Source organism: Sinohyriopsis cumingii, chromosome 6, assembly GCF_028554795.1.
Source record: "Sinohyriopsis cumingii isolate HCF-2022 chromosome 6, ASM2855479v2, whole genome shotgun sequence".
In the NCBI taxonomy this organism is placed as follows: domain Eukaryota; kingdom Metazoa; phylum Mollusca; class Bivalvia; order Unionida; family Unionidae; genus Sinohyriopsis; species Sinohyriopsis cumingii.
In genome coordinates this window covers 141,045,329-141,071,534 of record NC_142966.1, presented here as the reverse complement: position 1 = coordinate 141,071,534, position 26,206 = coordinate 141,045,329, and the positions used below count along the sequence as shown (strand labels likewise).

General features: G+C 34.0%; 1 protein-coding gene across 4 annotated transcripts in view; it reads left to right on the top strand.

Moving 5' to 3' along the window:
* The window catches only part of LOC149798134 (coronin-7-like), a 96,299-nt gene extending 71,298 nt beyond the window's left edge, over positions 1-25,001 (top strand). For all 4 annotated transcript variants that reach the window (XM_089963228.1, XM_089963225.1, XM_089963226.1 and 1 more), the window contains exons 22-27: positions 2,905-3,043; positions 5,144-5,350; positions 7,434-7,569; positions 14,123-14,214; positions 16,915-17,001; positions 19,826-25,001. In XM_089963228.1, the coding sequence (XP_089819354.1) occupies positions 2,905-3,043; positions 5,144-5,350; positions 7,434-7,569; positions 14,123-14,214; positions 16,915-17,001; positions 19,826-19,837 (673 nt within the window). In that variant the 3' untranslated portion in view covers positions 19,838-25,001. The remainder of the gene's footprint in view (positions 1-2,904; positions 3,044-5,143; positions 5,351-7,433; positions 7,570-14,122; positions 14,215-16,914; positions 17,002-19,825) is intronic.
* Positions 25,002-26,206: the final 1,205 nt, after the last annotated feature.

Genomic DNA, 26,206 nt, shown 5'->3' with positions numbered 1-26,206 from the left:
ATATTGATTTTTCATGCATGATAGAGTAGTCTTCAGTTCTGATATTGATTTTATATGTATGATAGAGTAGTCTTCCATTCTGATATTGATTTTTCATGTATGATAGAGTACTCTTCAGTTCTGATACTGATTTTTCATGTATGATAGAGTAGTCTTCCATTCTTATATTGATTTTTCATGCATGATAGAGTAGTCTTCAGTTCTGATATTGATTTTTCATGTATGATAGAGTAGTCTTCAGTTCTGATATTGATTTTTCATGTATGATAGAGTAGTCTTCAGTTCTGATATTGATTTTTCATGTATGATAGAGTAGTCTTCAGTTCTAATATTGATTTTTCATGTATGATAGAGTAGTCTTCAGTTCTGATATTGATTTTTCATGCATGATAAAGTAGTCTTCAGTTCTGATATTGATTTTTCATGTATGATAGAGTAGTCTTCAGTTCTGATATTGATTTTATATGTATGATAGAGTAGTCTTCAGTTCTGCTGTTGATTTTTCATTCATGATAAAGTAGTCTTCAGTTCTGATATTGATTTTTCATGCATGATAAAGTAGTCTTCAGTTCTGATATTGATTTTATATGTATGATAGAGTAGTCTTCCATTCTGATATTGATTTTTCATATATGATAGAGTACTCTTCAGTTCTGATATTGATTTTTCATGTATGATAGAGTAGTCTTCAGTTCTGATATTGATTTTTCATGTATGATAGAGTAGTCTTCAGTTCTGATATTGATTTTTCATGCATGATAAAGTAGTCTTCAGTTCTGATATTGATTTTATATGTATGATAGAGTAGTCTTCCATTCTGATATTGATTTTTCATGTATGATAGAGTACTCTTCAGTTCTGATATTGATTTTTCATGTATAATAGAGTAGTCTTCCATTCTGATATTGATTTTTCATGCATGATAAAGTAGTCTTCAGTTCTGATATTGATTTTTCATGTATGATAGAGTAGTCTTCCATTCTGATATTGATTTTTCATGCATGATAAAGTAGTCTTGAGTTCTGATATTGATTTTTCATGCATGATAGAGTAGTCTTCAGTTCTGATATTGATTTTTCATGTATGATAGAGTAGTCTTCAGTTCTGATATTGATTTTTCATGTATGATAGAGTAGTCTTCAGTTCTGATATTGATTTTTCATGCATGATAAAGTAGTCTTCAGTTCTGATATTGATTTTTCATGTATGATAGAGTAGTCTTCAGTTCTAATATTGATTTTTCATGTATGATAGAGTAGTCTTCAGTTCTGCTGTTGATTTTTCATGCATTATAGAGTAGTCTTCAGTTCTGATATTGATTTTTCATGTATGATAGAGTAGTCTTCAGTTCTGATATTGATTTTTCATGCATGATAAAGTAGTCTTCAGTTTTAATATTGATTTTTCATGTATGATAGAGTAGTCTTCAGTTCTGATATTGATTTTTCATGTATGATAAAGTAGTCTTCAGTTCTGATATTGATTTTTCATGTATGATAGAGTAGTCTTCAGTTCTAATATTGATTTTTCATGTATGATAGAGTAGTCTTCAGTTCTGCTGTTGATTTTTCATGCATTATAGAGTAGTCTTCAGTTCTGATATTGATTTTTCATGTATGATAGAGTAGTCTTCAGTTCTGATATTGATTTTTCATGCATGATAAAGTAGTCTTCAGTTTTAATATTGATTTTTCATGTATGATAGAGTAGTCTTCAGTTCTGATATTGATTTTTCATGCATGATAAAGTAGTCTTCAGTTTTAATATTGATTTTTCATGTATGATAGAGTAGTCTTCAGTTCTGATATTGATTTTTCATGCAAGATAGAGTAGTCTTTAGTTCTAATATTGATTTTTCATGCATGATAGAGTAGTCTTCTGATATTGATTTTGCTAGGAAAGGTAGTAGAATTGATAATCTTGGACTGTGATGAATTAGTTTTTCCCTACAGATCTAGTGTGTGCCTATAGAGGATCTTAAATGGTTATCCCTAAGATATATCAAGTAGCAATTTGTGTTATGTATTATATACCATGAGATTGCTTGCAGTGAGTGGCATATTGTGTTTATAAATACAAATATGTAATAAATTTCATGAATTTTGTCACTACTGAACATGAGTACAAATTCTCTTTATTATATATTTGCTTTATAAGATTTGTTTGAGCTACTGAGTGGCTGTGTTATTAGAAATGGATGTTGCCAGGTGAAATACTGTTACAATATACTGCAATATAAATGATTAGATTTCAGTATGATAATATGTATTGTTACCAAGCTTACCATTTTGAAAACATATTTAATTCCAGCTTGATTTTCTGAGACTCAGTATTTATATAACAACAACAAATGTTCTGCATAACATGTTCTACTGCTTGTATTCTCCTTGTGTTACACTTTAAAGGCAAAGTCCAAATAGTCCGCATTGCATTCTTATTGGGCACAAGATCCAGTTCAGCATCCTTAGATGGTGATCAGCCATTACTAAACCACATGTTTGAGTGGTTATGGTCTCATTTTTTAATAATGCCATGTTTTTTATTTTTTTATTTTATAAAGATATTGACACAACCAGTCTGACAGACAGGATTAAAATACCAGTACAGATAAATTTGTACCAAAAGGAATCATGTTGCTGTTGTATATCACTGTGTACCAGTTTATCACTGTATCATTACACCATTTAATATACAATATTGATAGTGTTACATGAGAGTGTAATGCAGCTTTTGTCATTGGAGACTTTTTTTCGCTATATTACACTAATGAATGATTATATTATGTGGTTAAAGAGGTTTAATTCCAGTGTCATATTAATGTAGTAGTGTACCTGTTACCTGTAATTGTGTTACCTGTAATTGTGTTGTTTGATGTTTGTTTCATTTTGTTGTTGTTACGTGCAGAAGCAGCGTAAGAATGGTAATGATCTACAGTGCCACCGACCTCGGCGCCTGTCTACATACAGTAGAGTTAGATATTACCCCTGCAATCTTGATTCCAAATTATGATGAGGACAGTGGTACCATGTTTCTTACTGGCAGGGTAAGTTTACACCTGTTCATCTACTTGAGTTTGTATCAGTAGGGTAAGTTTACACCTGTTCATCTACTTAAGTTTGTACTGGTAGGGTAAGTGTACACCTGTTCATCTACCTGAGTTTGTACTGGTGGGGTAAGTTTACATCTGTTCATCTACCTGAGTTTGTACTGATAGAGTAAATTTACACCTGTTCATCTGTCTGAGTTTGTACTGGCAGGGTACGTTTATACCTGTTCATCTACCTGAGTTTGTACTGGTAGGGTACATTTACACCTGTTCACCTACTTGAGTTTGTACTGGTAGGGTACATTTACACCTGTTCACCTACTTGAATTTGTACTGGTACTGTTCATCTACTTGAGTTTGTACTGGTTTGTACTGGTACTGTTCATCTACTTGAGTTTGTACTGGTGGGGTAAGTTTACACCTGTTCACCTACTTGAGTTTGTACTAGTAGGGATAGTTTACACCTGTTTATCTGCTTGAGTTTGTACTGGTAGGGTAAGTTTACACCTGTTCATCTACTTGAGTTTGTACTGGTGAGGTAAGTTTACATCTGTTCATCTGTCTGAGTTTGTACTGGTAGAGTAAATTTACACCTGTTCATCTACCTGAGTTTGTACTGGTGGGGTACATTTACACCTGTTCACCTACTTGAGTTTGTACTGGTAGGGTATGTTTACACCTGTTCATCTACCTGAGTTTGTACTGGTAAATTTACACCTGTTCATCTGTCTGAGTTTGTACTGGTAGAGTAAATTTACACCTGTTCATCTACCTGAGTTTGTACTGGTAGGGTAAGTTTACACCTGTTCATCTACTTGAGTTTGTATTGGTAGGGTACGTTTACACCTGTTCATCTGTCTGAGTTTCTTCTTTCACCTATTGCCGTTTGATATCCAATTTTGGTTGGCTCTCATTTGAATGGAATACCTACCTCTCCATTATATCACACATTGACTGACTCTCAGTTGAAGGGAAATTCTGCCTGTCCATTATCTCACAGTTTTATTGACTCTGAGTTGAATGAGAATAGCTATTAATTCATTTACTTCAAATTTTGATTCACTTAAGAGTTTAACGTTTTTTCTGAGTTTATCATGGTATAAACTGTCAGTTGCCGACTCGCACAGCAAATAACGCCCAAAGGGCATTATGTAAGCTGTGTTAGTCAGCAACTGACAGTTTATTTCACAATAAACTCAGAAAATACAACATTAAACTCTTATAATTGAAATTTCAGTCATTCATTATGATATTTTGTTTGCATCATAAAAAAACAGAAATCTTAATTGAGCGTAGTAATAGACGTTTGGGGTTTTCTGTTACATAGCTATTTATAGCACTTGGGACTGTCCAGCTTAATTGTAATAAGGTCATCATAAAACCAGTCCCACAACCAATGGAAGCCAAATTTATTCAGTTATTTTTGTAAAAAATTGTTAGGATGTTCTTTTCCTTTAATGCTTACTTCGTGTCTGCCTTCACTGGCAGTGTTTATCTTATGCTGTACACGTGACTCTATTTATAGAAGTGGGTATTCTTAGAAAAGTAGTTCTCCTTACAGTTCATACAGAAATAAACGCAATTCATTTTGATCATGTGGTAACATTCTGACTAATGGAAATATTACATTTTTTTACCCACTAATGGCATTGCAGTTATTCTCAGATGAAGGGGAATACATTGATTTACTCTCATATGAAAGGGAATACCTACCAATCCATTATCTCAGACTCACATGTACTTATACACTTGCTTTGGGAACCATGGTAGCTCATTCTTTTGCATCTAATACAGAAAACAAAATGACTCATGTTAGGTGGATGGGTGTGTCTGTGTTCCCCTTTCTCAGTATTCTCTAATATAATTACATTAAATACAATAATGTCTGCAGTTCTTTCCAGAAGAGCCAGTATCATAAGTGCCTTTATATGTCTTCATCGTTTTTTTCTCTTGTTTTTGCTCTCTATTTCCTATGATCATCAGTTTTTCCTCTACATTATTATTACCTTCATTTTTCCTAAATACCTCTAGCTCATAATATTCTTGATTGCATCATGTATGCACATTTACAGTTTTCTGCAATATTCTTGTTTCCAGGGAGATAGCAACATCTTCACATTTGAAGTATACAAGGAACCCCCTCATCTGTTCCAAATGTCAAACTGCAAGCCTGACGGTCTACACCAGGCACTGGCCTTTATGCCTAAGATAACATGTGATGTCAGGAAAGTGGAATTCGCTAGAGCATGGAGACTAACATCTACATCAGTGGAACCTGTTAGCTTTACTGTTCCCAGGGTCAAGGTAATAGCATGATTTTGTTGACTGGATTGCAAAGCAATTCAGCATTCAGAATTTATGTCAGTCTATCAATCTGTCCATCCATTTGTATGTCATTTACACTGAGGTTATGTTTGCATTTTAGTAATTTTGTCAGACACTATTGCTTGTAGAGTCACATAATTTGGTATGGAGCTGCTTCATGATATGCTCTTCATTTATTATTGAACTAGATCAATATTATCCATACAGTCAAACCTGTCCTAACAGTCACCTGAGTTCAGCAGTCACCTGGTTACAATGACCATAAAAATGTAAATTTCCTGTATAAATGTCATGTAATGAGCAGTCACCTGCCTTCCAGTATCATTGGCCATGTGTTTCTTGACCAAGCTTTGGCTTCACCCTGTCTTCTGCAGTTGGCAGCCATGTGTTTCTTGACCAAGCTTTGGCTTCACCCTGTCTTCTGCCATTGGCAGCCATGTGTTTAGCAGTGACTGTCCCAAGTATGCAGATTAATCTTATTTTGTATGATGAGCAAGACGTGGCATTTATAAAGGTATATTACGTGAATTGATATTTAAATGTTTCCTAGTTTGATTATGCTTACTGTTATCTAGTGAAACTCAAAGGTGTCGTTATGTTGGCTTCGAGAGCAAGGCAGCTTTTATCCTTACAGGCAAAGATCAAAGCAATTCTATTTTAAATTATTTTCCATTCTGATAACAAAATTAAAAAATGTAATCTTAGAGTAGAGGTGCACTGCACTAGTTATATCCCTTACATTGTAGGTGTTACTAACAATAGCCCCAGGAAGCTTCTTTGCATTCCCTAATCTTCAAAGGTCGTGAAGAAAAGCTGATCTCAGTAATCTCCTTTGATCTCGGTGTGTTTGAGCAAGTGTACACCTGTTTTCAAGCTTAATTATTCCAAAAAGTCAGTTGTATGCGCTTTACATGAAGTACAGGATTGCATACATAAACTGAAAGGGTTTTCAATTCATCTTAAACAATTAAACATGCTGAAATCATTGATAGAAATTTCAAGCATTGCAACTGAAATGGGGTTAGAGATATGTACAAAGCAAACTAAGATCGGTGACTTTTTTTGAGGCTTAGTTATGATTTGCCTTTTTATGATTTACATCATGAATTAAAGTGAAGATACATTATTCTTGCATGGAGCTTATTTTGTTAAATTGTTATTTTTCATTTTGCAAAGTAACTAGATGCATATAACTTGGTAGAATACTACTACTAATACTAATAATAATAATTCTTGTGAAATAATAATAAAGATGATTCTAATAATAATACTTGTGAAATAATAATAAAGATGATACTACTACTAATAATGATAATGCTCTTCGGTTGGTAGTACATATATTTTTTTCTGAACCAAGTTTCTGCCTGCCTTCAGAAATAATTAATGTTATTAATTTTTTTGTGACTGAATTCATTTTCGTGTATTTACTCTTGTCTAACTTCTGCCACAATCAATAATTTATCCTTATTTTATTAATCTATTCATTTCTCTCCCCCCCCACCTATTTTGTCTGAATCATTCATATTTATATATAACTGTATTAAATCATACAGATTTACTGCTACTGTCTATACAGATTTCTTATATATTGTAGGATTAGACTTATTCTGAGTTATGAGAACTTGTAGCTAGACCCCATTTGTTAACATTTATGACAATAAAATATGTTTAAATCAACAAAACATCCAGAACTTCTTACATTTGTATAGTTTATATAAATCAAATGTACCATTACAAAACACTGACCTTGCTTACTGCAGGACCAGTGCTCTGACAACATTGGTGTAAATTCTTGAAATTAAAATTATGTTTTGCACACACTTAATTCATTTATAAAAAGTTCTTTATGCATTTTGGTCTATTTTTATGTGTATATCACAACAATAAGATGCATATCTGGAGTTATTTTAAATATTGAAGTGAAATTGGTGAAAATTGCTAGTTTTAAATACAATATTTAGCCTTCACAAATCCAACTAATGTTGACTTTTTTGATTATCATATTAGCTTATAAGGTGGAAAGATTTGTTTTGAAAATAGATATCTTATAATACTTTTGCAGACAGAGTACTTCCAGGATGACCTATTCCCTGACACCAAGGTGACCTGGGAGCCAGTACTATCTAGTTCTGACTGGTTCAGTGGGCAGAATAAACAGCAAAGGAAGATAAGCATCAGGCCACCAGATATGAAGCTATGTAAGTACAGATTTGAAGCCACATAAGTACAGATTTGAAGTCACATAAGTACAGATTTGAAGCCACATAAGTACAGATATGAGGTCACATAAATACATATAGGAAGCCATGTAAGTAAAAATATAAAACCACATAAGTGCAGATAGAAAGCCACGTAAGTACTGATATAAAGCCACATAAGTACAGATATGAAGCCATGTAAGTACTCATATGAGGTCACATAAGTACAGATATGAGATTACATAAATACATATATGAGGTCATATAAGTACAGATATAGAACCCATAAGTACGGATATGAAGCCACATTATGTACAGATATGAGGTCACATAAGTACAGATATGAAGCCATGTAAGTACAGATATGAGGTCACATAAGTACAGTTTTAAAGCCATGTGTGTACAGATATGAGGTCACATAAGTACAGATATGAAGCCATGTAAGTACAGATATGAGGTCACATAAGTACAGTTTTAAAGCCATGTGTGTACAGATATGAGGTCACATAAGTACAGATATGAAGCCACATTATGTACAGATATGAAGTCACATATGTACAGATATAAAGCCATGTAAGTAAATATATGAGGTCACATAATAATTTTACAGATTCAAAGCCACATAAGTACAGATATGAGTTCACTTAAGTATAGATATGAGGTCACATAAATTTAGAAAAAAAAGTCCAATCCTCAAGAAATTCTGTTGGTGTTCACCTTATTTGGGCTCCAATCAAATAAGCCAATAATAAAGAACTTGGATTTAAAAAGTTTTCACAGTACATTAAACAGGGATGAAAAAATAAATTGATTTTTGAATTTGCCTAAAATCAGACTTGTTTTATCTTTGAAGAAAATTTCATGATTTCCTGAACTTGTTTTTTCAAGAATTAAAACATTATCAGCTGTATAAAGTTAAAATTAAAGAGTTATGTTTCATCCTCTCCCGTTTCTATACCTCTGACTGCAGTAGCAGTATTGTCCAAGATGTCCATGAAAAGATGAATGTTAAATCTCAATTGGAGGAGACATTTTGATAAAAGAGGAAAACTTGTGTCAATATAAACACTCTTTTGTGAAACATGGGGGCCAAGATCCACATGTTTTGTGAAACATTGGGGCCAAGATCCACATGTTTTGTGAAACATGGGGGCCAAGATCCACATGTTTTGTGAAACTTGGGAGAAGATACCCACTCTTTGTGAAATTTGGAAGAAGATACCTACTCTTTGTGAAATTTGGGAGTAGATACCCACACTCTTTGTGAAATTTCGGAGAAGATACACACTCTTTGTGAAATTTGTGAGAAGATACACACTCTTTGTGAAACTTGGGAGAAGATACACACACTTTGTGAAATTTGGGAGAAGATATCCACTCTTTGTGAAATTTGGGAGAAGATACACACTCTTTGTAAACTTTGGGAGAAGATACACACACTTTGTGAAATTTGTGAAAAGATACATTCTTTGTGAAATTTGGGAGAAGATACCCACTCTTTGTGAAATTTGCAGAAGATACATACTCTTTGTGAAACTTGGGAGAAGATACACACACTTTGTTAAACTTGGGAGAAGATATACACACTTTGTGAAACTTAGGCCAAGATACACACTCTTTGCGAAGCTGGGGAAAGAATAAACTCTTTATGAAACTGGGGCCAGGATACACTCTTTGTGAAACTTTGGAGAAGATACACACACTTTGTGAAACTTTGGAGAAGATACACACACTTTGTGAAACTTGGGAGAAGATACACACACTTTGTGAAACTTGGGAGAAGATACACACACTTTGTTAAACTTGGGAGAAGATACACACACTTTGTTAAACTTGGGAAAAGATACACACACTTTGTGAAACTTGGGAGAAGATACACACACTTTGTTAAACTTGGGTGAAGATACACACACTTTGTTAAACTTGGGAGAAGATACACACACTTTGTTAAACTTGGGTGAAGATACACACACTTTGTTAAACTTGGGAGAAGATACACACACTTTGTTAAAACTTAAAAGATACACACACTTTGTTAAACTTGGGAGAAGATACACACACTTTGTTAAACTTGGAAGAAGATACATACACTTTGTTAAACTTGGGAGAAGATACACACACTTTGTGAAACTTGGGAGAAGAATCACACTCTTTGTTAAACTTGGGAAAAGATACACACACTTTGTGAAACTTGGGAGAAGATACACACACTTTGTTAAACTTGGGAGAAGATACACGCACTTTGGTAAACTTGGGAGAAGATACACACACTTTGTGAAACTTGGGAGAAGATACACACACTTTGTTAAACTTGGGAGAAGATACACACACTTTGTTAAACTTGGGAGAAGATACACACACTTTGTAAAACTTGGGAGAAGATACACACACTTTGTTAAACTTGGGAGAAGATACACACACTTTGTGAAACTTGGGAGAAGATACACACACTTTGTGAAACTTGGGAGAAGATACACACACTTTGTTAAACTTGGGAGAAGATACACACACTTTGTGAAACTTGGGAGAAGATACACACACTTTGTTAAACTTGGGAGAAGATACACACTCTTTGTTAAACTTGGGTGAAGATACACACACTTTGTTAAACTTGGGAGAAGATACACACACTTTGTTAAACTTGGGTGAAGATACACACACTTTGTTAAACTTGGGAGAAGATACACACACTTTGTTAAAACTTAAAAGATACACACACTTTGTTAAACTTGGGAGAAGATACACACACTTTGTTAAACTTGGAAGAAGATACATACACTTTGTTAAACTTGGGAGAAGATACACACACTTTGTGAAACTTGGGAGAAGAATCACACTCTTTGTTAAACTTGGGAAAAGATACACACACTTTGTGAAACTTGGGAGAAGATACACACACTTTGTGAAACTTGGGAGAAGATACACACACTTTGTTAAACTTGGGAGAAGATACACACACTTTGTTAAACTTGGGAGAAGATACACACACTTTGTTAAACTTGGGAGAAGATACACACTCTTTGTTAAACTTGGGTGAAGATACACACACTTTGTTAAACTTGGGAGAAGATACACACACTTTGTTAAACTTGGGTGAAGATACACACACTTTGTTAAACTTGGGAGAAGATACACACACTTTGTTAAAACTTAAAAGATACACACACTTTGTTAAACTTGGGAGAAGATACACACACTTTGTTAAACTTGGAAGAAGATACATACACTTTGTTAAACTTGGGAGAAGATACACACACTTTGTGAAACTTGGGAGAAGAATCACACTCTTTGTTAAACTTGGGAAAAGATACACACACTTTGTGAAACTTGGGAAAAGATACACACACTTTGTTAAACTTGGGAGAAGATACACGCACTTTGGTAAACTTGGGAGAAGATACACACACTTTGTGAAACTTGGGAGAAGATACACACACTTTGTTAAACTTTGGAGAAGATACACACACTTTGTTAAACTTGAGAGAAGATACACACACTTTGCAAAACTTGGGAGAAGATACACACACTTTGTTAAACTTGGGAGAAGATACACACACTTTGTGAAACTTGGGAGAAGATACACACACTTTGTGAAACTTGGGAGAAGATACACACACTTTGTTAAACTTGGGAGAAGATACACACACTTTGTTAAACTTGGGAGAAGATACACACACTTTGTGAAACTTAGGCCAAGATACACACTCTTTATGAAACTGGGGCCAGGATACACTCTTTGTGAAACTTGGGAGAAGATACACACACTTTGTGAAACTTAAAAGATACACACACTTTGTTAAACTTGGGAGAAGATACACACACTTTGTTAAACTTGGGAGAAGATACACACACTTTGTTAAACTTAGGAGAAGATACACACACTTTGTTAAACTTGGGAGAAGATACATACACTTTGTTAAACTTGGGAGAAGATACACACTCTTTGTGAAACTTGGGAGAAGATACACACTCTTTGTTAAACTTGGGTGAAGATACACACACTTTGTTAAACTTGGGAGAAGATACACACACTTTGTTAAACTTGGGTGAAGATACACACACTTTGTTAAACTTGGGAGAAGATACACACACTTTGTTAAATTTGGGAGAAGATACACACACTTTGTTAAACTTGGGAGAAGATACATACACTTTGTTAAACTTGGGAGAAGATACACACACTTTGTGAAACTTGGGAGAAGATACACACACTTTGTTAAACTTGGGAGAAGATACACACACTTTGTTAAACTTGGGAGAAGATACACACACTTTGTGAAACTTGGGAAAAGATACACACACTTTGTGAAACTTGGGAGAAGATACACACACCTTGTGAAGCTTGGGAGAAGAATCACACTCTTTGTTAAACTTGGGAAAAGATACACACACTTTGTGAAACTTGGGAGAAGATACACACACTTTGTGAAACTTGGGAGAAGATACACACACTTTGTTAAACTTGGGAGAAGATACACACACTTTAGTAAACTTGGGAGAAGATACACACACTTTGTTAAACTTGGGAGATGATACACACACTTTGTAAAACTTGGGAGAAGATACACACACTTTGTTAAACTTGGGAGAAGATACACACACTTTAGTAAACTTGGGAGAAGATACACACACTTTGTTAAACTTGGGAGAAGATACACACACTTTAGTAAACTTGGGAGAAGATACACACACTTTGTTAAACTTGGGAGAAGATACACACACTTTGTGAAACTTGGGAGAAGATACACACACCTTGTGAAGCTTGGGAGAAGAATCACACTCTTTGTTAAACTTGGGAAAAGATACACACACTTTGTGAAACTTGGGAGAAGATACACACACTTTGTGAAACTTGGGAGAAGATACACACACTTTGTTAAACTTGGGAGAAGATACACACACTTTGTGAAACTTGGGAGAAGATACACACACTTTGTTAAACTTGGGAGAAGATACACACACTTTGTGAAACTTGGGAGAAGATACACACACTTTGTTAAACTTGGGAGAAGATACACACACTTTAGTAAACTTGGGAGAAGATACACACACTTTGTTAAACTTGGGAGAAGATACACACACTTTAGTAAACTTGGGAGAAGATACACACACTTTGTTAAACTTGGGAGAAGATACACACACTTTGTAAAACTTGGGAGAAGATACACACACTTTGTTAAACTTGGGAGAAGATACACACACTTTGTGAAACTTGGGAGAAGATGCACACACTTTGTGAAACTTGGGAGAAGATACACACACTTTGTTAAACTTGGGAGAAGATACACACACTTTGTTAAACTTGGGAGAAGATACACACACTTTGTGAAACTTAGGCCAAGATACACACTCTTTATGAAACTGGGGCCAGGATACACTCTTTGTGAAACTTGGGAGAAGATGCACACACTTTGTTAAACTTGGGAGAAGATACACACACTTTGTTAAACTTGGGAGAAGATACACACACTTTGTGAAACTTGGGAGAAGATACACACACTTTGTTAAACTTAAAAGATACACACACTTTGTTAAACTTGGGAGAAGATACACACACTTTGTTAAACTTGGGAGAAGATACATACACTTTGTTAAACTTGGGAGAAGATACACACACTTTGTGAAACTTGGGAGAAGATACACACACTTTGTTAAACTTGGGAGAAAACACACACACTTTGTGAAACTTGGGAGAAGATACACACACTTTGTGAAACTTGGGAGAAGATACACACATTTTGTGAAACTTGGGAGAAGATACACACACCTTGTGAAGCTTGGGAGAAGAATCACACTCTTTGTTAAACTTGGGAAAAGATACACACACTTTGTGAAACTTGGGAGAAGATACACACACTTTGTGAAACTTGGGAGAAGATACACACACTTTGTTAAACTTGGGAGAAGATACACACACTTTGGTAAACTTGGGAGAAGATACACACACTTTGTGAAACTTGGGAGAAGATACACACACTTTGTTAAACTTGGGTGAAGATACACACACTTTGTTAAACTTGGGAGAAGATACACACACTTTGTGAAACTTAGGCCAAGATACACACTCTTTATGAAACTGGGGCCAGGATACACTCTTTGTGAAACTTGGGAGAAGATACACACACTTTGTGAAACTTAGGCCAAGATACACACTCTTTACGAAACTGGGGCCAGGATACACTCTTTGTGAAACTTGGGCCTTGATACACTCTCTCCAAGTCATGCATTTAATGAATGTAGACCCTGATTTGCAGGAAGGTTATATATCATATATATATACTCACTTATAAGTCAAGTCCAGCTGCAACCAAGACAGACCCTGATCTGCCATAGAATAATGCACCTTCAGATCAGGGTCTATGTTGTTTATTCTACTGATTACTCCTAACAAATTGCACAGACCCAGATCTGCTGGCACATTATGCTATGGCAGATTTGGGTATGTGCAATTTGCAGTTGGACTTGGCAAGCAAATATGGTAGCAGAAGGTCAATGTCTTTGCAGCTTGCATTTGGGAATATTTTAATGACGGATATGGTACATGTCCTTTCAGTGAGTGAAGCTCCGGTAGAGGCCTCAAAAGTCAAGAAGTTTGAGAGCTTTAATCCAGACACTTACAAATCTGATGAACAGAAAAAAGAAGAGGTAAGTACACTATTCTCCATCAGCAAATCACTTTGTTGACAGTCACCGAATTATCAGTTATTCATCAATGTATCATTTGTATATCTGTTGAAGAACTACCAAGTATGGGGGCAGCTGAGTGGCCAAGTGGTCTAAAGCGCTCTCTTTTACGGATCACTGCCATCTCACTTCTGTCTGCATGGGTTCAAGTCTGGGATTCGGTCAGTGTGGGTATGTGAGAAAGCATGCTTGTAGCTTTTCGAGATTTGGTGGTTATTTCTGGGGATTTCCCAGGTTCTTCCTCCACCATTGATACTGGCCGCCATGTATCATATGCTTAAAAATGGCGTTAAACCCTACAGTAACAACATACCAAGTATGCAACTTCTGTCACATATTCCAGCATATTTCAGTCTTCTAAATGGAATAAGTACTTGAGCATTTGACAGTTTTTGAGCAAGGGTATGAGCTCATTTAGCATTCCCTGTTTGTCAGATATAATTTGTTTACATATTTGGTTTCCTGATGATTTCAGCTTTCAAAAAGAAAACATTATCAACTTGTCCTATCCTGACCTATGTTGAGATTCTATAAGAAAAAGAGTTTTCTGGATTGAAAACTTGAAAAGAGAAATTTTGGACAGTCTGTTGTGCATTTTACATCAATTTTGTAAAAAAAATAATAAAAAAATAATTAATCCAAATAGTCAGACCTTCCAATTTGTTGACATCACATTTTCAGCGTTTGTAATAATTTTAAATATATTTAAACTTGTCTTGAGTGACCTCTACTGTGAGTGACAACCTGTCATTCATAACCATAACCATCATGTAAGGATTTATTGTATTATATAAATGACCGGTCTTGAGCAACCACCTACAGAACATGACCAGTGACCAAAATGTCTAGACAGAATAAACGGTTTGACACTGCTATGGATGATCGCATTGCAAAAAATAAAGTAAACACCATTGACCTTTTTTCTTCCTTTGCAAACACCATTGTGACCTTTATTTCATCCTTTGCAAATACCATTGACTTTTATTTTGTTCTTTGCAAACAACATTGACCTTTATTTCGTCCTTTTCAAACACCACTGCTGCAGAGGGATTGTGTTAAATTAAGTATGAGTCTGGCTACCAGTTTTTTAAAATCTCTGTGATGGTCAAGCGGGTAGCATCAGACTAAAGAGATATCACTAGCTGCCATTGTAGAGCCGAAGTCATGTACACAGTTAACCATTCCTTCTTCAGAAAGAGCAGTCCAGGATGTACATAGTCGGTTCCATTATACAAATTGTTTCTTTTTCTTAAGCAAACATGGCATGTTAATAATGTCATAAAGAGTAGCCTTCTTATTGGGTTTCACTGTAATCGTGGATTACATTGTTTGTCTTTGATGTTCATCTGTAATGCCTGGGATAAATGAAGTTTCTGTTTATGTCTTTGATATAGGGATTACTTTCCCTGGATTTGATTGTCATTGTAAAACAGTCACGTTGTTTTTGTTTGTTTTTTTTTATGTTAGATATTAAATCCATTCTTTTAACCATAGTGCAGTCAGTTACACCATTTGTTTGCTGAGTTAATGTCTTTATTGAATTAGAAAATTAAGCCTTTGGCTTTTGTTTCTCAATACATTTATTTGTTTCTCGATGGTTAATTCTGTTGGTTTTTTTTCATTCATTGGTTCATATATTTTTTCCATATTTATTCAAAACCTGATCAAAACTGATACAGTGTAATTCTTACAAAAGATGAGAAAGTGTTATCATAGCTAACTGTATAGTTTGCTACATTTGAAGTTAGTCTGAAATTTGTGGACATGTGATGTTAACTTGTGGACTGGATAAATGGTGATCATCAAATATAAATGTGATTGTTCCATGATAGATGTAAATCACTATTACCGTATTAAATTATTTTGAGATGAAATTGTTGCAATATTTTAACAAGAACTGTAAATAAAGAATAAAATGCATGTTTAGTAAATGTTGGTATTTTTACGTTTTAAGGCCAGATGAATTTTGACCATGAAAAATAGTCATCTTGCACAAACCAGTTTTGAGAGACCATCTTTCTCAAGTGACCATTTTTGTTGTCAAAAGAAATGTTCTCTCTATACAGGTTTACTAAAGCACAAAATATTTTACTAAAGTGCAAAATATTTCCAGACCCCAAGCTACTACATATATGTCTTGTTCTACATTTACAAACCAATTATGTTGTTGTTGGTTTAACATCATTTTTCAGCACATGATAGGCTATAGATGGCAGTCCGTATAACTGGTGAAGGAAGAACCCAGGAAAACCCTGGTAAGAACCACTGACCCATGGGAAACTACTAGGAAGCTTTCTCACATACCTATGTTGGCCAAGCCTGAGATTCGAACACACGTGGACAGCGGTGAGATGGCATTGATCAGTAAAGGCAAGTGCTTTAGACCACTCAACCACCTCAGTTCCCTTGCCAAATTATCATCTAGGATTTATGGGTTGTTAAAGATGATGAGTTTGTTCTTTGTTGATGGCTGATATTTGATTCATCCATCAAAATATACAGCAAAATCAATCAAAATCCACAAATTTCTAACATATCGCATTTTGACCTCTCAATCTTGAGTGATCATACACTACAGGAAACTTTTCAGTTTTACTGTACTTTGTTCATACAGTTTTTCTAAAAGCCCAATATGTTTTTGTTTTTTGTCCCTTATTCCAGTTAATGAATGCAATGGTGAACAAGCTGTCATTGCAAGAGGAACCATTGCCCCAGGATCTTGCAGATGGAGTGGACTCAGATGAATGGGTAAAAATATACAAACATATTAATTTATTATATGTACGTACATATACACAGACACGTACACAGAATACATAAATGAAAAAGAAGGAACTTTATTGGCTGTATGTACTTTTATGTTGCCATTGTAAGCAGATAGTTCAGTGTAACTTCCTCAGCAACAGTACTGGTGTCACCAATGCTAAGATTATTGGTTACATTTATTTTGAATTTATGTAATATCTTTGTTAGCCAATTTTTATAGGTTTTGAGGAATGGCATAGTGTCCTTTCCATTTTATAGTTTGCATTACTTTAGTAACAAACTTTATGCTCTTACCAAAAGTAAAAACAAGGTTTAGATCCAGTGGCCTTTCAAGTCAATACTTTTTATCAATGGAGGCATCTCAGATTTAGGTCAGTGATTACCACTAATAGTAGTTATTTCCCCTGGATAATGTTCCACCAATGGTAATGTTTTTAACAATAGTAAAAAGTAATTTTGGAAGGAAAATTAAAGTAATTTCTCAAATAAATGTTTCTAATGTTGATATAAAATCAAGGGTGAAATATAGTGAAACAAAAATGTAGGAAAACATACAGTTAATTTAGCAGTATGTTTATAATTGTAAAAGGTAACATGAATAATAATATCTGTGGAGTTATTTAGCATTAGTTTGACCCTCTCAATACCTTGATTGCATGCATTCACACAGATCTAACAGATTCAACCCACAAAGCCATCTCAATACCTTGATTGCATGCAGTCACACAGATCTAAAGATTCAACTCTCCAAGCCATCTCAATACCTTGATTACATGAAGTCACACAGACCTTAAAGATTCAACCCTCCAAGCCATCTCAATACCTTGATTACATGAAGTCACACAGACCTTAAAGATTCAACCCTCCAAGCCATCTCAATACCTTGATTACATAAAGTCACACAGACCTTAAAGATTCAACTTTCCAAGCCAGCTCAATACCTTGATTACATGAAGTCACACAGACCTTAAAGATTCAACTCTCCAAGCCATCTCAATACCTTGATTACATGAAGTCACACAGATCTAAAGATTCAACCCTCCAAGCCATCTCAATACCTTGATTACATTAAGTCACACAGACCTTAAAGATTCAACTCTCCAAGCCATCTCAATACCTTGATTATATGAAGTCACACAGATCTAAAGATTCAACCCTCCAAGCCAGCTCAATACCTTGATTACATGCAGTCACACAGATCTAAAAGAACCATGAGTTATTATGGATCTTGACACTTGATTCTTCATAAGGTTTGGGAAATAAAAACAAAATTGTTGCTGTATGGATTTGAACCCATGACCTCAGGTTCATACATCAGTTCTCTAGACCACTCAGCTAGAATCACTACACATTCTGGAATATAAAGTTTAGTACTGTTAATGTGGTCACAGATGCTGCAGCTGTGTGGAGTGTGTGCATCTTAAACTTGTTGCAAGCCAGAAAAAGGTTTCTCCTGAACTTTTCTGTTTGGTAACCTGGCCATATATCAAAACATTTATTTTCCATCTTGTATATCTGTTTATCTGTTCAGATTTTGCTCTGAATTTTGATTATCTGTCTTTGAAATATTTGCAACATTGCAGTTTTAATGTGCAGTAAATGTATTATATTTATATTTGTAAATGTATTTATAGTATATTCAATATTTACTAAATAAAACCTTTTTCTTGCACTCATATCTTCATCTTCAGAAAATGTGGGCATGTTTTTTCTTATGAAGTCATGCAACTATTGCCAGAAGAGTAGTGTAGTGTGTACATTTTCATGCATTGAGTGTATTTTACATCTCCAAAACAGGTTACCATCATTTTCATAGACTTGACTTGAGATTACAATGCAAGTTTTATTTTGTTGTTTTTAATACCATTGCACATATAAAAGAACCAGTTTTATTCATAAATGTTTATGAGCCAGATATTTTGGAGTTAAAAAGTAGAAATATCACCTTTGTACAAAAAAGGGAAGAAAAAAAATCCATCAGTGTTTTAGCCCATATCTTTATGTCATAAAAGATTCCCATGTTTAATCATTCTTACCTGCACTTTGCTTGAAAATATTTGAATAAGGATGAATTTTAATAAATGTTTTTTTGCAGGTATGCATGAAACACTGTTTGTGGATATATTCCTTACTCGGGACAAAATTTGCTCAGATCACAGATACCTACAATGTATTTAAATAAACAGCAGACAATGTACTATGCTGAAAACATGAATACTGTCTGTACTTGCTTATAAGTTAGATCTAACCAAAACTGCACAGACCCAGATCGGACATCACATAATGTGCCAGCAGACCTGGCTTTTTGCATTTTGTTAGGAGTAATCACCAAACAAAAAACACAGATCCAAATCTTCCTGTGGATCATGCACTGACAGATCAGGGACTATGTTGTTTGCAGTTGGACTTAATTTGTACTCAAGTATATATGATAATCAGTTTGTACTCAACATGATGAAAGAAAGCAGATATCATGACATGTTATCAGTATAATAAGATCATGTCTATTTAAGTTGAAAGGTCATATTTATTTTAAACAGACATGTACCATATTTTGTTGCAGATAACCCTAAGGATAGGCTTACTGGAAACAGTTGCATGATGTTAAGTCACATCAGCATCAAATTTTTTACATCTACTTGCTATTAGTAAACGTTTACCCTGACCTGAGAGCTTATTACAATGTCAGTGTGTTTTATATATAAATAAACATCGTATATTGAGTCTCAGAGTACATAGAGTTATATATATTCTTGATGAATTGTGTTTATCTGAAGACTAATTGTCACATTTCTTTTGTTTCTAGGAGGAGGACTAGCATGCAGAAATACGAATGTATCACACAGACACGTCGTCACAAAAGCGCGATGTCTTAGTCATAGCAGAAAATTGACAAGAATCAGCTGATGATTGATATCATTGTTTTTTTTCTTAGAATGTCTCAACATTCATGGCAAATGTTATGAATTTGGTAAGGGATGCATGAATGTAAATGAAATGTAATGTTCTTGGAAGCAAAGCATTATCAAGTCAGAGAGGAGAGTTTTATCACTGTTTTTAGATTGTTATTCTATGTTTTAAAATACCAGTTCATTCACTGTTGATAATTACATATATTTTGTTTTCTTAAGAAAAAAGTTATTTGACTTGCATATTTTAAGTAATCTAGTTCCCGTTATGTTCTTTGTTTGTTAAATTTTGAAATATTGATATCCAATTCGTGCGACGTAAGAATGAAATGCAGGTGATGCTCAGTTTATGCCATAGATGTGTTTCTGAAGTATGGCAAAAAAAGTCATTTTAAATTTCAATAGGATACTTAATTAAGGATGATCTCCAGCAAATTGTACCTCTAACATTTCAAGTAGTGATTATTTATGTATAATTTTTTAAACACATTAATACATATAATACATATGTGAACTGCGCATGAATTCAACACATGGCACCAGCAATGGCATAAAAATGAGCATAATGGCACAAATTGAATGTTATTTCTTTACTATAAATGGCATTAAAATGAAAGTGCATAAATCAAATTGGCATAAAGTGAGCATCGCCTGTATTGCATGTGAACATTGGCTGTTTTTGTCAGGAGCAATTGAACTACACGGTAACAGATTTGGAATTAACATTTTTGTGTTGCCTTCCCATGAAAACTGTTAACGTTTTTAAAAAAATCCATGTTATCACAATTTTTTTCACAGTCTCAGGCAATTTTATTTTTATTGTACTTTACATTGCATTATATCGGGGCTGTCTTAGAAGATGATCATAAGAAATTTGATTGGCCAATTTCAACTTGGACTTCAATATCAGCCAATCATATCACCAGATTCTAGACTCAGGTCCAGACTTGAGTACAGTCGGAATTTCACCAGCATAACTTAATGCTCAAGTTAGACCTCAAGCATTTGATTGATAAAATTTCTGACCAGTTTCATACCATCAGATTGCAGTATTATAGACTTGAGTTTGCTCAGGACTCAAGTCAGTTTGGTAAAATTTGACCCAGGTGTTGAAAAATGTATATTTTTGAAGGCAACCCTTGTTTCAGTCAGTTCAAAATGGTTAAAAGACTGAAATGTGACAGGTGAGCAATATCAGGAGCACATAAGCCTTTTGTTTTTAAGATTTAAAGTCACTGAAAAAAAATGTAATTCCCTCGAAGTAATGGGCATTTTAAATGAATCATTTACACACATCATGTAATATATGTTGTTGTTTAAGTTTGGCTGGATCATACTGGTAGTAGATTGTCAGTATTTTATTTCCCAATCAAATTTGTTTAATAGACTCAGTGCACTCATCTGCATCTGATAAGAGGCAACTAATTGAGGCAGGATCTGTGGTCACTTAGTGGTTAGTATGCTGAACGCATTGGATCAGCTACCATAATGTGATCTAAGGCAAGGCACTTTACTCGAATTGTCTTGGCACTAAACACTTAAAACACTAAACAAAACCCTATCAGTATGTAGATGTTATTGTTGTACCAAAGACATAACTTTAATTATACCGTTACACTTACATGTACAACAGTATACAACTAAAGGCATAATTTTTATTAGATAACAGTTTTAACATATTTAGTTATACATAAATTTATAAAGCTTTAGACATGTTAATTTTTTGTAACTGGTTTTAAATGTTGTACAAAAATAATTTCTTAATAACTGTACTGTATTTAAATGTATTAAAGTACATACTTAGTCAAATACTCAGTAACTACTACATGAGTGTTCATTGGTGACTCTAATGCTATGTCACATTTTTATAAATCTTTATTTCTTAGTTCATTCTTTACTCAAGTGGTCTTGAAATTTCTTGGCCTTTTATTTTGGAGTTGTCTCCCCTAAATGATATTTTATTCTTTACAGTCCTTTCTTTGTTGTTAAATGTTTTTTTTTTGTTTTGTTTTTGTTTTGCTTTCATTTTTTTTATTCCCTTGAATAAAGGGAAAACTAATTTGAAAAAAGGTGTTCTTTTGGGCCATCTTAAGTTATTTTATGGATGTTGACAGTTTTTTCTTAATCCTTTACCTCATGCAAGCGCCTTTGGACGTCTCTACTCCATTCACATGGAAGCGCCTTTAGACGTCTCTAATCCATTTGTATGGAAGTGCCTTTTGACGCCTTTACTCCATTTGCATGGAAGCACCTTTTGACGCTTGCTGTAAACATTGGCCATTTTTAGCGGGTTTTCGTAGCGCCACCTTCTGGGAAAACCCCCTATTAAATACCTCATTCATTGCTGTGAATGACCATTACATCAGATCACATGGTCGTTATTTATGCTCTGGTCGAAATCTGCTATTTAAAGTAACTGGGTCGTATTCTCCACTCTCCAAAATGGAGGTCGTGGATTTCATTCAGTCCTTTTCACAATTAGAATCACAACTATGAAAGCTTCAATAACTTAGGTAAAGGCTCTGATATTGATGTAGGTAGCAATTAGTTTTTATACATTATCAAATTCAGATGACATAGTGATGTAGACGCAGACGAAGAACTTGTAAATTTCAAGTATGAGAAATGGCAGCTACTGTTGGTCATGTGGCTTCACTGACTTGACAGTGAACAAGTTCTCTCAAGATTTTAAAGCACATAAAAAATTCTTACATGAAAAATAATTACACATCTATAATGATCAGACTTTACTCTTAAATTTTTCCATACATAACAGATGTGTACCAAAAATGTAAAATGGTTAAAATTGCTGTTAAACGTAACATACACTACACTGCTTAACAGTTAACAGGTGGGCCTATGTGTATGGAGTTGAATAGGTAACAGGTGTTCTATTTATAGCACACTGCACTGGGTAACTTTGCTTCATGTGTATCGGAGGGCTGAAAAGCCATACACTCTATGAGGTAAAGGGTTAATAAAAAATACAGTAGGCATTAAAAGTTATTATGCTATCCACAGGTACAAAGCAATGACTGAGAATTTTGTTGTTTTTTTTTGTACAGGTTTCTGTTGGTTTCGTTTCCTTTTGCAACAGAATTTATTGTACTGTAGACTATTTTAAAGTTATCTCAATGACCTTAAATTATCATAAATTAGTTGTATACCTGAAAATTAATAATTTTAACCATTTGATGTACATATAGTTTATATAAAAAAACATAGTTATTATCTTTTGATTCTTATTAGGGTCCTGTTAAGCATTACATGTTTAGTGAATTTGCATAGCTTGATGCTATATTGTTCTATATATAACTTACATTTTTGTCTCTCTATGGATGAAGAGATACTAAGGATTCTTTCATGGTCAGATGTCTTCTATTTACAAACATTTTTTAAAATCTGTTATACCTGAAAACCCCAGGTTCACTGTTCTTTAAAAATGTATAGGTTACAAACAACTGCATTCAAAAATGTTGCCTTGCCAGAGTTGAAGCAGACATTACCTCCCCTTGATACTTGTGTAGAGTGATGTTCCAGGGCAAGTTATAACTGGCAGGTGGAGATTACAGAATATGCGACTCATGATATGAAATGATTATGGAGATTCTAAAGAAATGTAAAAACTTAAATAACTAATCCAGTACCTAGAGTCAGTATAATTAATGGCTACAATAAAGTAAAATTCTTAAATTATGTAATTGATGAAAGAAGTATGAAGATACAGTGCATTCGAATGAGTTAATGCAATCAAGGAGTGTTTAGGATATACATATATTCTCTAACTTTTATATCATATAAGCTACAAAGAGAAAGTATACCAAAATACTTAATTTAAGTCAAAATTATTTGCTAGTAACTCCTTGAGAATACACTGTGGTTAACTAAGATGGTATACAAGGGAAATCCCTCTTTAAATGCTACCTCTCATCTCCAATCATAATTTTTCATCTGATATTTGCTACAGTTATTTCTTATTGAAATAAATTGATAAAGCAAAAGTTTGCAAAAAGGAAATAACAAACTGTAATTTATTTAGCCTAGGAAATGAGACTACTTATTTCTCAATATTATTCCGTTTCCCTTTTGAGAGAGTAGAACATGTGCCACCATGTGTCAGAGTCGTGCAAAAAAATTAAGCAGAACTTTCCAAAATTATAAATTTACTAAAATTATGCATTTGGAAATTTCATCATTTATGGTCAAATTACACGTTTTGTTTGGGGTTGGGTTGGATGGGTGTGATGTGAAGCAAGGTTTGTCAGCTACATTAAGTCTAAATGTTTAAGCATACATTTTAAGTACTTGTATCTCAACATGTACAGCTTGAAAGTTAATACATGCTTTACTTCTGAGCCAAGCCAAATTATTTGTTGAAAAGATTATAAATTGATTTAACACAAATACTGCATAGGAAACAATCGTGTGCAAACTTCTGCTTTCAAAGGACCATCCTGTTCTTCATTTGATATGTCATAGTTACCTTGCTTGGTACACAAAATACAATAATAGTAAAAGTTCACATTTTTTACATCAAATTTTTTATTTGTTTGTTAAACCAAAGTAAAAAAATTAAATGCTACAACTTATTGTATTAGGTCAGTTTAATGGCTATATACATGATACATTTAAATTTTATTTATGAATGAGTTTTCAGATTGAATTTACTGGAATTGTTTATATGTGCCAGAACAGTTGTTTTGAAAGCATTGCATTTAGTCACATAAAAACATTTTTAAGGTTAACAATTATTGACATGTTAAGGATGCTACTCTGGCAAATCTTTCTAAAATTCATGGATAAAAGCCAAAAAATAAATTTAATTTTTCCTACAGTTTTTCATTTCAAACCAGTATTTTTGTGGGACCAAAGACTATAACTCATGGATTTTAATAAATTTTCTATAGCACTTTATTTCTTAGTTCTTTGACAGTGTGAATGCTTTTTTTATCAACTTGATAATTATAAATTTATTTTAAGATTAAGATGTTCTGAGACAATATTTATCTTGTATCATTTGGTTTACATTGCAGTAATTTTGTAGACATATCAATAAATACTTTTCAAACCAAACTTGGATTGCAATTTATTTTTCAAGTCACCCCATCCACAGCACAAAATAATTTTGTGTCAGATATATCCCAGAGTGAGTTAAAATTTTACTTTTGAGTGTAAAAGAATCTCTGTTGAAATAGAACTTGAAAAACTAATGAAGTAAAGCATTATGACTGGCAAAAAAGAAATTTTTACTGAAATCTCTGACACCATCTTATGCATAAAATTAAGTTTCTATCAAGGATTGTCAGAAGACATAGAAATACTGTAGAGTAGCAATACTGTAGAGCAGCAATAGTGTAGAGTAGCAATAATGTAGAGTAGAAATACTGTAGAGTAGCAATAATGTAGAGTAGAAATACTGTAGAGTAGCAATAGAGTAGAACTACTGTAGAGTAGCAATAGAGTAGAAATACTGTAGAGTAGCAATAGAGTAGAACTACTGTAGAGTAGTAATAATGTAGATTAGAAATACTGTAGAGTAGCAATAATGTTGATTAGAAATACTGTAGAGTAGCAATTATGTAGAGTAGAAATACTGTAGAGTAGCAATAGAGTAGAAATACTGTAGAGTAGCAGTAGAGTAGAAATACTATAGAGTAGCAATAATGTAGAGTAGAAATACTGTGGAGAAGAAATAATTTAGGGTAGCAATAATGAAGAATTGAAATTCTGTAGAGTAGAAATACTGTAGAGTAGCAATATTGTGGAGTAGAAATGCTGTAGAGTTGAAATACTGTAGAGTTGAATTGCCATTTAAATCTTTCAAAGTAAAGCCATATCCATAGTAGTTGGTAGATCTTTCTAATTTTTAATCATCCAACAAGTGTTCCTTTAATGGATCAATGCTCTATTGATCAAAAAGAATTTTGAGGAATCCAAGATAAATCCATTTCTTATTTTTAATGGCCAAGTATCAAGTAAGCCAAGTATTCTTGAGAAACTCCAAAATACCATATTTTCTACTGCTTATAGTTGCCTATAATTCGAGTCCATCTGCAAAAAACACCTACCCTGATCTGCCTTTACATAATGAGAGAGCTGATCAGAATCCTTCTTTAAATACACTATCCAGCCATAATACCTTAGGAGAACTACTACTACCTCACAAATCCAACCATCCCAGATAACACTTTTAGCTAAAAGGAAGCTACAAGTTATCTGCCCACATAGGTCAGGCAGAGTGATCTCCCTTTGATACAGGGATTGGCGCCACATCACAT